At 45.0% G+C, this 13,089-nt stretch overlaps 2 protein-coding genes across 2 annotated transcripts in view; one reads left to right on the top strand and one right to left on the bottom strand.

The window, feature by feature from the left end:
- Positions 1-1,268, bottom strand: part of vipas39 (VPS33B interacting protein, apical-basolateral polarity regulator, spe-39 homolog) — a 32,567-nt gene extending 31,299 nt beyond the window's left edge. The window contains exons 1-2 of the mRNA XM_083790880.1: positions 1,241-1,268; positions 554-646 (exon numbers count right to left, since the gene is read on the bottom strand). Coding sequence (XP_083647006.1) covers positions 554-646 — 93 coding nt within the window. The 5' untranslated portion in view covers positions 1,241-1,268. The remainder of the gene's footprint in view (positions 1-553; positions 647-1,240) is intronic.
- A 1,960-nt stretch (positions 1,269-3,228) lies between these two features.
- Positions 3,229-12,141, top strand: LOC310876472 (uncharacterized protein). The gene is made up of 3 exons (XM_083790015.1): positions 3,229-3,334; positions 8,910-9,200; positions 11,510-12,141. The coding sequence occupies exons 2-3, from the start codon at positions 8,916-8,918 to the stop codon at positions 12,125-12,127; spliced, it is 903 nt and encodes a 300-aa protein (XP_083646141.1). The 5' UTR covers positions 3,229-3,334; positions 8,910-8,915; the 3' UTR covers positions 12,128-12,141.
- The last annotated feature ends 948 nt before the right edge of the window (positions 12,142-13,089 follow it).

Raw genomic sequence — 13,089 nt, 5'->3', positions numbered from 1 at the left:
AATATTTCATGTCAAGGACCCCAAAAATATGTAATTGGCTACCGACCCCCATCTGAAAATATGTTATTCCAGGAAGGCAGGAACCCCTCAGATTTCAGTTAAAAACGTTCGCCCTGAAAGAATATGTAATATTCAAAGATTTGTGCCGCATGTTCACGATTTTTCCAAAATAGCAGACCTACAAGCTCGTAGCGCGGCACTCGGTGCCGCACTATGAGCTTGTAGATCGTCTTAACCAACGTCTTAACCACTACTAGACCAAAGGGATATCCCTATGGACTGGGGGAGATATTAGACTTTTGAGGCCATCAGGCTGAGGCTCTGAGCCACTCTGCTACATACGGATTCCCATTTAAATTACATTTCTCTCTCTGGGACCCCAATTTATATTGTAAAAATCAATGCTGATTTAACTCTTGAGAGTTACAGAGCCGTAAGGGTCCATTTGGTTCGTAACTAATAACTATCCATTTAGCTGGGGACCCCCTGAAACTTCCTGAAGGACCCTTGGAGCCCCTTTAAGAAGCGTGGGTCACGGCATGCAGTATCTCACCCTGGCGAAGTCGTCATCTTCATCATCAAAGGTGAACGCTTTGAACTTGGAGCTGTTCCAATACTCTTCCTCGTCCGTTTTGGCCTTCATCATCTGAGCAACATCACATGGCAGACACACACACACACACACACACACACACACACACACACACACACACACACACACGTGTCCATCTGAATGATCTGAACACAAATCTGATCCGACTGCAGTTGCTGATTCATCACACCAAAAGAGGGAATAATATAATTTCATTCATTTGCATGTCATCATCTATCATCCACGTGCAGTTTCAGTATGTGTGTGTGTGTGTGTGTGTGTGTGTGTGTGTTGTTGCCATTCATTCTATTCGCCCTGATGTGCTTTGAATTGAAGCTGCATGACTATAAAAAGGAGCTACGAAACTTGTGATATATATATAAATATATCCCCATGATGATAATAAAGGTGAATAACACATATAACATTAAAGTGTACAGTCAGTAAACATTAACAATATGTCACCACAGTCACCATAACAAGAAACAAGAAACTAACATGTTTTGTTGACAGGGTTGTGTTGACTGATTAAACGAATGAACGGCAGGTTTAGATTTAAAACTGATCTAAAAAAAAGTAATAAGCATGGATTTACACAATGAGATAAAACAGCAGAATATTGTTGTACCGTCCGGTATGTTTGTTTACCTTCCTCAGCTCTGGATAGTCAACCAGTACTGACACATCCGCATCTGCGGCGGCGCGATGCAGCCTGGGAGTTGTAGTCACGTATGGAATATTCTACAATCTACAGTGCGGGGCACTGGCTCCCCCAAGTGGTCAAAGTGAATTGCTTTGTTTCAACAGTTTCAATTTAAACGGGCCTCGAGCCTCCAGGGGCCTCCCGATTTAAAAATAATAATAATTTGTAATTATTATAATTATTATTTGTAGTAGTATTAGAAGTAGTAGTTAATACTAAATTCAAATACGGGCACCAGCCAATTCTGCGTATGAGTCTTCAAGTACCCTGCCCACAATTAAAACAGACCCTGTCACAATTACATGGTCTTCTTTTTCTCAAGTTCAGTCTTCCATGAAGACATGAAAAACATAGATGTGATGAAAACAATCCAAGAGTGGGCATTATGAATAGGCCTCTATAGAGCGTCGCAGTCCCACCCCCTTTCAGAACGACGAGTGACCCAGGAAATGAATCCCAATGCATTTTGCCCATAGGCTTTTCTTAAAGTATTTATTTAAAGACGGTTACGCCGCGGACAAAGCCAACTCGGATCGTGACAAATCATGACAATGAACACAATATTTTGGGCCGATCAAATCATTAGAAAGAAGCAAATAAAGGCAGGAGACAACACTATTTGTTTTGTTTTTCTTCTTATAAATTATTCGATCGGCCCAAAACATTGTGTTCATTGTCATGATTTGTCACCATCCGAGTTAGCTTTGTCTGCGGCGTAACCGTCTTTAAATAAATACTTTAAGAAAAGCCTATGGGCAAAATGCATTGGGATTCATTTCCTGGGTCACTCGTCGTTCTGAAAGGGGGTGGGACTGCGACGCTCTATAGTGTGACGTGTTGTGAGCTTGTAAGATCTGCTATTTTAGTGGGTCCCGGGCAAACATTTAATCTCTCTTTTTGGAGTATATATGGAGTCTATGCAGATGTCAGAATGATGTAAGAACAGGCCAGCTCCATAGGTATGCCCAAATATGGAGTGTTGTGATGTCAGAACAGGCCAGCTCCATATATGGAGCATGAGCAGAGGCCCGGTGCAGAACCCAGGCAGAGGACTTTTGTGGCGGTTCTGGACAACCGTGGTGAACCGTGTTGGGTCCACGGTGGGTCCGACCGACTCGACACCGGTCACTGCACTCCCTGTGGGAGTATGGAACGAATGCTTGTGTCGAATTTGAAGTCGGTGGGGCGAACGGTTCTCAAGTGGATTACAACCGTACACACACACAGAGACAGACAGACAGACAGACAGACAGACAGACAGACAGACAGACAGACAGACAGACAGACAGACAGACAGACAGACAGACAGACAGACAGACAGACAGACAGACAGACAGACAGACATCACTTCGTGGAGGTGCTGGGTTAAAAAGGAACATATGAAAAGAGAAGGGAACCCGCACACTAATGTCCTCCAAAAGATGTAGTGTGTTTGTACCACTGAATGTGATGATTTGATTGCCGATTGGCTGTGCACGGAATGTGATGATGTATGATGATAAGAGCGCCCCTCACTTCACACAAGTGTGATTTTTCTTAAATAATAATAATAATAATTCATAATAATAATACATTTTCAGGTGGTATACCAGAGATAATCCATTTGTGTTTCCATTACTGTCCATTTCACCATTAAAAAACACACATATATATATATATATATATATATATATAATATAACTATTAACTATTAATATAACTACTATCTACAACATTGTCCTACTGGCTACTGCTGAGTATAAATGGGCCATTGTTTTGTTCTGGTCCCTCGCCCCTCCCCCTTGCTTGCTTGCCTGCGTTGCAGCCGGCCCCCCCGCGTCACATCCAAGCTGGTGACCCATCGAATTGTGTGACGACCTAAACAGTGAGCGGACGACTAGAGTCACATTATTATATAAGATGTCGGTTTCGGTGTGACTTGGTTACGAGAGGGAAAGAGGCGAACAGAGAGAGAGAGAGGGAAGGGACAGACCAGACGGTGAATGTTTCTTCCTAACAGCAGAAGGTGAATAAAGAAGCTAAGTTCTGGTTTATAAAAGGTAAGTTTGAGCTATATTTTTCATTTATTTTTAAGTTTCCTCCATTTCGCTTTTAAAAAACTGTAGAAAAAGGGGGGGGGGGGGAGAAGCTCCGTCCGACTCGACTCGCGCCCGATTTGGAACGTAAAAGCACGACTCGTACTGTTCCTTCGTCCGTAGTCCGAGCCCCGTACGGAAATACGCAGATCTACAAGCTCTTACGAGCGGTTCTACAAGCGGCGCTGAGAGCTTGTAGATTTGCTATTTCCAAACGAGGAAGTGGGTGGGAGTAAATTTACGCTGTTACATTGTAACAACGCCTTATAACGCTTGAGCATAATGACGTGTTACAATTTATCGCACATTGTAGCGTTTTAACTTAACGTTTGCCACTGATGGACTTGTCACGACACTTTATGAATATTACAGTTACTAATTACACACACTGACACACACAATAGCCTACTACAAGTCAAGAACGGGACGTTAAAAAATTGACCTGTTTTTGTCGCCGTATCGCGGGGATTCATTAATTTGGGCAATTAAAGTTTAAAAGTCCGAATATAAAACCTGTGTAATGTCATAAATATGAACAACAATTAAATATGTTTCCTATATAAAAAGTAAGTTATTTATATGGTCTCATAAACGTGTTAAAACAAGTTGTCTTTTGTTAGGCTACTCTACTGTAGTAGCCTACAGTCATGGCTCTGGCTACAGTGTTTTTTGATTGATTGAAATCTTTATTAACAGTTTGTAGAATTTACAGTACATTTTAAGCACAAACTCAATACAAAGACTGTCAACTGTGAGTGGACGACCCAATTAAGCATTACACTTGTTTACAACAGGGTCCACATTGTTCAATTCATCAAAACATTTAAAGACATACAAACATTTAGAGACATACAAATAGACATTTCTCTGTAGGTAAAGAACATAACAGGAATTCATCATATGGGAAGCAAAAAAGGGAAAAGATACTATATACAGTGAGGGAAAATGGGGTGGGGGGGTGGGGGGGATTCAGATTTTACAGAGGCCAGTTTCGAATTGCAGCCATCCGTAGGTGCCCTTTGAGAGCGGTTTTGAAGGAGTCAAGGGATTCACATGTCTTAATGACTGTTGGTAGGGCGTTCCACATTTTGGTGGCATAGGAGCGAAAAGAATTTAGTCCCTTGTTTGTGCCGAATCTGGGTTGTACATGGTTTGTTGTACTCCCTCTGGTGTTGTGGGTGTGGACTTCGTTTACATTAAGGAAGTATTTAGACAGGTACATGGGTATCTTGGTGGTGTATCGAATCTTGTGGACCAGACCCATTGCAAGATGCTGTACTCTGTCGTCGACCCTAAGCCATCCCAGCCTGTCAAAGTGGGCAGGTGGGTTCGGGGGGTGAGGCCAAGTAGGAGCCTGACCAGTTTGTTTTGAGAGGTCTGGAGCCTTGTTTTAAGGGCCTTTGAGGTGCTGTGGTACCAAGAGGTGGATGCATAGTCAAAGAAACCTTGTACGAGGGCTCCTGTTAAGGTCTTCAAGGTGTTTTTGCTGACCAGTGAGGAGATCCTGTAAAGGAATCTTGTTCTTTGATTGACTTTTTTGATTACGTTGGTGGCCATTTTATCACCGGAAAGATTGGCCTCCAGGATGGAACCTAGGTAGGTAATTTCATCTTTTCGTGTGATAATATTGTCACCCACTCTAACCAAGAAGCCATCTGCCTTGCTGAGTTTACTATTTGATCCGAAGAGGATGGATTCAGTTTTTCCCAGGTGTAAGGATAGTTTGTTATCAGCGAGCCAGGTGCAGATTCTACCGAGTTCAGAGCTGAGGGTCTTTTCAACCTGCAGTTTGTTCCTGTCCGAGACCAGCAGTGCTGAGTCATCTGCGAACAGGAACAAGTTGCAGTCACAAGCTGAAGTCATGTCGTTAACATAAATTAGGAACAGTAAAGGCCCTAGTATGCTTCCTTGTGGGACGCCACAGCTCACTGGGAGGGGAGGGGACAGTGTTCCGTTCACCTCCACCATCTGTTCTCTCCCCTCCAGGTAGGATTGCATCCAGCTCACTGATGTGCTATCAAAACCAATAGCTTTAAGCTTGTTAACCAGTATGGAGTGGTTCACGGTGTCAAAAGCCTTTTGGAGGTCCAGCATGACCATGCCGCAGTATTTTCCAGCATCCACCTCGTGTTTGATGTGGTCGCTCAAATAGAGGAGGCATGTGTCAGTGGAGTGGGATGTTCTGAAACCAGATTGGAACTCGTACAGCAATTTATTAGTGGCAAGATACTTTTCAACCTGTTCATAGACTATTTTTTCCATCACTTTCGAGATGGAGCTTAGAATAGAAATAGGGCGGTAGTTGCCGGGTTCTAATTTACTCCCTTTTTTGTACAAGGGGGTTACTTTGGCCAGTTTAAAATCTTGGGGGACCTGTCCCTGTTTGATGGAGAGGTTAACTATATGGGTGATGACTGGAGCTATGGAAAAGGCTGAGTCTCTGAGAAATTTGGAGGGAATATTGTCATGGCCAGTGGCCTTGTGGGGTTGGAGGGCACTCAGTTTTTTAAGTACCTCCTCGGTTGTTACCATTGCCATTTTAAAATCATCTTTACAAACACCAAGGTTTTTGTAGAAGGCTGTGATGTGCTCTACACCAAAACGCCCAGAGTGGGAGGGCAGTTTGCTAACCAGCTTTGTTGCAATGTTTGTAAAGAAGATGTTCAAGTGGTTGGCTACATCGAGTTTGTCAGTGATGAGGGTGTTATTCGATTTGATGTTTATGTTAGTAAACCTGGTTTTTAGTTTCCGACCACAGCCTAGTTGGTTGTTTAGTAACTTCCATAGCTCCCGAGGATTGTTTTTGATTTCCTCGGCTTTATCATTGATAAAGTTACATTTGGCTGATTTGGTCATGGCAATTACACCGTTTCTTAGCTTGTTACACTGGGCTTTTAGGTTGCACAGTTTGGTTTGGAGATCACTGTCGAAGCGCTTGCACTTGGCTAGTTTGGACTTGCATTTAAGAAGTTCAGAGCATTTGTTGTCTCTGGCTTTCATTGCAGTCAGTATGTCCGAATTCATCCATGGCTCCGAGCGGGTTTTGACCCTGACGGTTCTCAAAGGAGCCATGATGTTTAGTACTGATGTAAATTTGGTTTTAAAGCCAAGCCATGCTTCTTCGACTAGTGAGCTCCTGAGCACATCGGACCAATCCAGACTCTCCAGTTCAAGGTTAAAGGCCTCACTAGAGTAGGTTTTGAGGTCCCTAGATATGACTGTTTTGTGACAGTCAAACTTTAGTTTTTGTATTTTGCGGGTACAGAAAATCATAAAATGATCACTGAGCCCACATACAATAACCCCTTTCTTTGAGATTCTGGATTTGTCCGAGGTCAGAATGAGATCAATGACAGTTTGAGAAGAATCACACACTCTTGTGGGTTGGGTAATTAGCTGACTGATACTATGCAGATCACAAAACCGACTAAATGACTTGAACACAGGAGCTTCCTTATGACGCATATCCGTATTGTAGTCGCCAATCAGGATCTTCTCTACACATTCCTCCCCAGCTAAGCACCCCTCAAGTATATCATAGAACTCATTCTGATCAGGGGGTCTATAGACGGTGCCCACTAATACCGATTTAGCATTTTTGAAAATTAATTCAACCCACACAGTTTCAATTTCATCATGCTGCAAGTCAGTACGAGTAATGTATTCAGTATCTTGGTGAATATACATGCACACGCCACCACCATGCCTGTTTCTGTCATTTCTAATGACTGAGTAATTTTCTATTTCAATCTCTGGGTCTTTAGTAGACTCATCAAGTTTAGTTTCAGAGAAACACAGTATGTTTGCCTTACCGTTCTGGAACAGATGTCTGATCTCAGCTAGTTTGGGACTCAAGCTATTCACATTCAAATGGAACAGGTGAAGGCCGTTTAATGCGACGATTGTGTTAATTTCGTCTGTGTTGAAGTAGTCAGAGGTGTGACCGAGGATGGGCGTGTCCGCGGCTGAGGTGTGAGTGGGGAGGGGCGGTGGAATGTGGGGGGTGGCGCCGTTGAACATGTCTGAACATGTCTGAACATGTCTGGACATGTCTGTAGGCCAGGTCAGATCCATCCTGGTGTCTGGGTCCGTGGCTGGGGTGGGAATGGGTGGTCTATTATCCTCTGTAGTCCTGGGTTGACTGTGGGTGTGGGGGAGGGGGTGGTGTTCCTCGTTCAGCTCCATGATCGCTGCCGCTGGGGTGGCTTCGGCGAACAAGACGCCTGCGGTGGTATGTGGGGGTCCGCTGGCGTTGGTTGTCTGCAGTTCATGGGCTGATCTTGAAGTTGAAGTGTACAGTCATGAAGTCATGTCTGCCTACGTCACCGTGAGTCATACAGTATAATGACTAGTAGTAGTAGTAGTAGAGATGTGTTGAAACGAAGGCGGGGTTTAAAACGTATTCAGCATTACATGTAACCATATATGGAATGTTATGTAATGTGCATGTGTCTCAGTGTGTGTGTGTGTGTGTGTGTGTGTGTTGAACATTTCAGGAGGTAAATTTGATAGTAGAAGAATAGCAGGCTACAGTAGTAGTAAATAATATTACAAATAATATCAACAATTACTACTACTACTAGACTGTGTGTGTGTGTGTGTGTGTGTGTGTGTGTGTGTGTGTGTGTGTGTGTGTGTGTGTGTGTGTGTGCGTGCGTGCATGCGTGCAGGGGGTTCAATCAGGGTGAATTATAGCATAGGCTACCGGTATATGGAAATTCAACAATTACAAATAACAATGATAATAGAAATAGAAATGTGTAAAAAAATAAAACTATGTTGCAAAAAAGAAGCGTATACAAATCCATAATATCTGTGCATTTGCTGTCGGAAATAGTGAAATATATACACGCAGGGAAGCTTAGCTTGGGATACACTTTTGAAATTAATCGCAGCAACATGGAATGTTTCGCATTCACTTGGTATAAAACTTTGAGTCAAATAGCAGCAATCCTTACACATAAGAAATGTGCACAAAAAGCAGTACACACACGTGACATGCTGTGACAGATTTCCTGTCTTATGAATAAAAAATTACATTCTTCCGTTTGGCTTTCAGGCTCCATAAACTAAAGGTGCACAGATATGAAAAACAACTTACATAGTTGAATAACTTTATAGCCTACTTAAAACAAAAGGCATGTGTTTCGGCGGGCCTCGAAGCCACGGTAATGACTGATTTTACACTTGCTGAAAATAGCCGATCTACAAGCTTGTATATTTTCAGCAAACCAAGTGTAAAATGATACTACTATAATAATACTGGTAATAATACTGATAATACTGGATCTCTTCTCCACTCAACTAGTCCATTCCTAACATTTAGTCTAGTTTATTTATATCATATTTAGTCTTATAGTTTTAGTCATCATAGCTTAGTTTTCATTTAGCTCCCATGCAGTTTTCATCAGTGAAACAAGGCAGTTGACAAAAAAGAATGTCATAGTATTAGTCGACAAAATCAACACTGCGTGACAGGCCTCCTAACCCTGAGATTTCTCTCTCCCTCTCTCTCTCTCTCTCTCTCTCTCTCTGGCAGAGCGACATGCATTCGCGGGGCATCAAGCGCAAGCTGTGCGGCGGCGGTGGCGCGGCGGCAGCGGGCTACGCGGCGGACTGCGAGGATCATCGTCGCGCTCCGCCGCCATCCTACGGCGTGCAGCGCCGCGCGCTGCTGGACATGTCCCTGGTGAAGCTGCAACACTGCCACACGCTTGCCGAGCCCGACCTCTGCAGGTCGGTGCTCATCGCCAACACGGTGCGCCAGATCCAGGAGGAGATGATGACGATGATGATGATGCACAACGTGGACCACGACGGGAGCTGTCAGGTATTTTATGGCTATAGATCTTCTTTAAAAAATATATTTTTGCTTTTCTGCCTTTATTCTAACCCTTTCTGTTGGTGTTTTAAGCATTATGTCATACTTTAGCAATTGAAAAATAGCAGATCTACAAGCTCTTAGCGAGGCACCAAGTGCCGCGCTACAAGCTTGTAGATCTGCTATTTTTAGAAAAATCTTGAAAATGAGTGCCAATCTTTGAATATATATATTCTTTCAGAGCAAACGTTTTGTAACTAAAAATCTTTGCTTCTGGAGTGGGGGTCTCTGGAACAATATACTGTATGGGGGGTCCTTGACATGAAAATGTTTAAGAACCACTGACATAGAAACATGGGCTTTTCAGACAACTGTTGTGATTTAGAAGACATTTTGTAGAATCGTCCTCAGGTCCAAATGGGTTAACTCATTTAGACTACAGGGTGAGGGTGAAAGTTCATGACAATCAAGTTATGGAACTAAGTAGAGATGTCCCGATACTGTATCGGTATCGGAAAAGTATCTGTATCGGCCCTTATTTGGTCATATCGGGTCGTATTGGTATCGGCGAATATGCCAGTCTAACCCCTGATCCGACACAGGGGTAAGGGGTTGACAATATGGCAGGTAAATAAAATGTTGGGGCATGTGGAGTTTGCTTTGGAGTTGCCCCAAACTGCTTGTGTCTGCTATAAACACAACGCTGGTATCGGTATTCGGTATCGGTATCGTCTAACACAAAAATTATGGTCTCGGGATCGGATCGGGAACGAAAAAGTGTATCGGGACATCCCTAATTTAGACCTGAGGCCGACCCCGATATACCTGAAAATATGTTGTTCCAGGGAAACCCCAGTAGCAAAGATTTGAGTTAAAAACGTTCGCTTTGAATATTCAAATATTTGCACCACGTTTTCACGTTTAAAAATAAAAATAAATATTTATTTCTATATAGAGATTTCTATATAGAGGTATGGTATCTAAAGAGCACAAAGTACCTTTCTGAACGTACCAAGTATCGCGAGACTTCCCACCGTTTCCTGTCTGTCAGCCAAATCTTGCGATACCTCTGAGCCAGAAACGATACCTGCTGCTGTTTAGATCCTCTGATAAAATGATATACTGTGCACTGTGCACATCGAAAAGCAAGTGATTAGAAAACATTAAAACAACCTGTTATATGTCTTTGTTTATATTCCTGAACCGATTATATGACAGGTCTCAATTGTTAAAAAATAATGTTTGTTATGAGCTGGTTCAGCCGGCTCCATTCACTGCCATGTATTCATTGAACTTCCGGTGTGAGTTTGGCTCCCATGAAAGTGTCCATGAAAGTGTCATGGCGCAGCCCAGTCACGTGACCATTTCCTTTCCTTCTCAAAGTGCAGCCCCCCCCCCCCCTCACCCCAGTGTGCTTCAGTGTAGGCAGTGGAGGAATGGCAATGGGGATGTTTTGATCAGAGAATAACAGAGAATAACAACCTTCCAAACACTGGATTTTGGCTCATTTTGAGCAGAAAAAGGAGTAATAAGCGCACGTGTGTGTGCACGTTGGATCCGTATGTAGGCAAAACAAAATATTATTTTTTAAAAGACGAGTTCCCTCGTTTTGGCACATAGGCGGGTTGTAGAGATGGGATTTATGGCTCTTTGAAGGGATCCCTGGGATCCGTTCCTTTCAAAGAGTCGTTCAAAAGACTGGCTCACGGGGAAGTTCCCGATGGGTGGGGGGGGCGCCAATTTTTTTTTTTTAAATGATGTCTGCCCAGTGTCCCCCCAGTGCCTCCCCAGTGTCTCCCCAGTGTCCTCCACAGTGCCTCCCCAGTGTCCCCCCCAGTGCCTCCAAAGTGTATCCTGCTTAGGGCGCCAGATCGCTCAGGACCGGCCCTGGTTGAAACCCCCCTGCCCCCTTCCTCCTCTAAAAAGGAATGGCTCCCTACTGTGAACCGGATCCCATCGCTCACTTCAAAGAGCCGTTCAAATGATCCGATTCGTTCACGAACGTCACATCTCTAGCGGGTTGTGGAGAGAAGAGCGAGGTCCCGCGCTCTTTTTTTTTTTTTTAAGATATTGTTTTTGCGGCTTACGCCTTTTATTGATTTTTTAAGGGACAGATAGTAGGCTGACAGGAAACGGGAGAGAGATGGGGGGATGACATGCGGTAAAGGCCGTGTCGGGTCCGGGAGTCGAACCCGCGGCACACCGCGACTGGATCACCAGTCCGGTGCCCAGACCGTTACGCTACGGCCTGGGCTGGTCCCGCGCTCTTGGCATATATTTGGTTAATACTAATCATATACCCCCTGTCTCAAACCCAGGTGGTTCCTGACCCGTTCATGGTGTCCTGTGGTCCAGAATCGCCCCCCCAGCCGCTCCCGGACAGCCATGTCTCGTGCCAGAACGGCAACGCTTCGTCTCAAAACGGCAACGTTTCGTCTCAAAGTGGCAACATTTCGTGTCAGAACAGCAATATTTTGTGTCCGAACAACAGTGACATGTTGTGTCCGAACGGCGACACGTCGTGTCGGCCGCGCGCCGCAGACCACAACCTGGCGACCTACGACCTTTGCCCCGAGGAGGAGGAGGAGTCCTACTGCTGGGGGAGGGCGGAGCTAAAGATGATGGGCCACGCCCTCCTGGAGGAGGAGGAGGCAGAGTCGACCGCGATGAGGCCGCCCCGGTGCATTCTGGGACGGGAGGAGGAGGAGGAGTTAGAGGACGACGTGTTCCTGGGGAAGCTGGAGATGCGGACCGGCGCGTTGGCGGTGCCTTCGGCCGGCGGCGGCAGTTTGAGTCCCGGCGGCCTGGAGGAGTTCCTGTCGGACGTGGAGGCGTCGTACTACGACCTGGACACCATGGCCATCGGCACGGCCACGCCCACCACCACACTGACGGAGCTGGACCACATCATGGAGATCATCGTGGGAGGGTCCTAGCTGTAGGACACGCCCACTGTAGGTGTGGCCTAAAGCTAGGACCCTCCCCCGACCACCGCCCTGGCGGAGGCTGGAACCACGTCGTGGAGATCGTCGTGGGAGGGTCCTAGCTTTAGGCCACGCCCACTGTGGGTGTGACCTAAAGCTAGGACCCTCCCACGACCACAGCCACCGCCGCCCTGACGGAGGCTGGAAGTGGAACCACTTCGTGGAGATCGTCGTGGGAGGGTCCTAGCTTTAGGCCCATTAAGGACCAGATTCAACAATAAAATGTCTTCCAAATATCCTGACAGTTTTCTGGGAAAAAAAACATATCAGTGGTGCACTGCTGGGACCCACAGAATTATCTGGATTTTGGCCAACGACCCCCCCCATCTGAAAATGTGTTGATTCATTTTTTTTTTTTCTTCAAATTTTTATCCCACGATTTTGTAACCCAGTTTTCTTTTCACCCAGTGCCAATTATCTAATGTAATCCTGGGCTCTACACTTCCTCTGCCAACCTGGGGGGGGCAGCGGACTGACCTCATGCCTCCTTCTATGCATGAGGAGTCCAAGCTGCTTCTTTTCACCTGACAGAGGGGAATTTCCCCGGCCGGACGTAGCGCGTGGAAGGGACACGTTATTCCGACCAGTTCCTTTCCCCTCCATCAGGCGCCCCGGCTGGCCAGGGCCAGGTTGTGTTGATTCAGAAAGATTTGAGTTAAAAATCGTTCGCTGTAAAATAATATAGATATTCAAAGATTTGTGCCATGTTTTCATGATTAAAATGAAATAAAATAGCAGATCTGCAAGCTCATGAGCTTGCATATATCTGCTATGAGCTCATGAGCTCTCTGCTCATCAGCTTACCTGCTATTTTTCAACGGCTAAAGTTTATAATAATGGTTAAAGCGCTTAAAAGCTATGAGGTGACACAGATGCGTGCTCAGGTCTAAATGGGTTAAAGGCAGGGCTGGACT

Source organism: Protomyctophum parallelum, assembly GCF_964188405.1.
Source record: "Protomyctophum parallelum genome assembly, chromosome: 19".
Lineage (NCBI taxonomy): Eukaryota > Metazoa > Chordata > Actinopteri > Myctophiformes > Myctophidae > Protomyctophum > Protomyctophum parallelum.
This window is presented reverse-complemented; position numbering and strand designations above follow the sequence as displayed.

What these genes read in the sequence shown, in the direction of transcription:
- LOC310876472 (XM_083790015.1), top strand. Translation starts at nt 8,916, where the DNA reads ATGCATTCGCGGGGCATCAAGCGCAAGCTGTGCGGCGGCGGTGGCGCG. An exon ending in ACCACGACGGGAGCTGTCAG is followed by an intron (nt 9,201 to 11,509) that starts GTATTTTATGGC and finishes TCTCAAACCCAG; the next exon opens with GTGGTTCCTGACCCGTTCAT.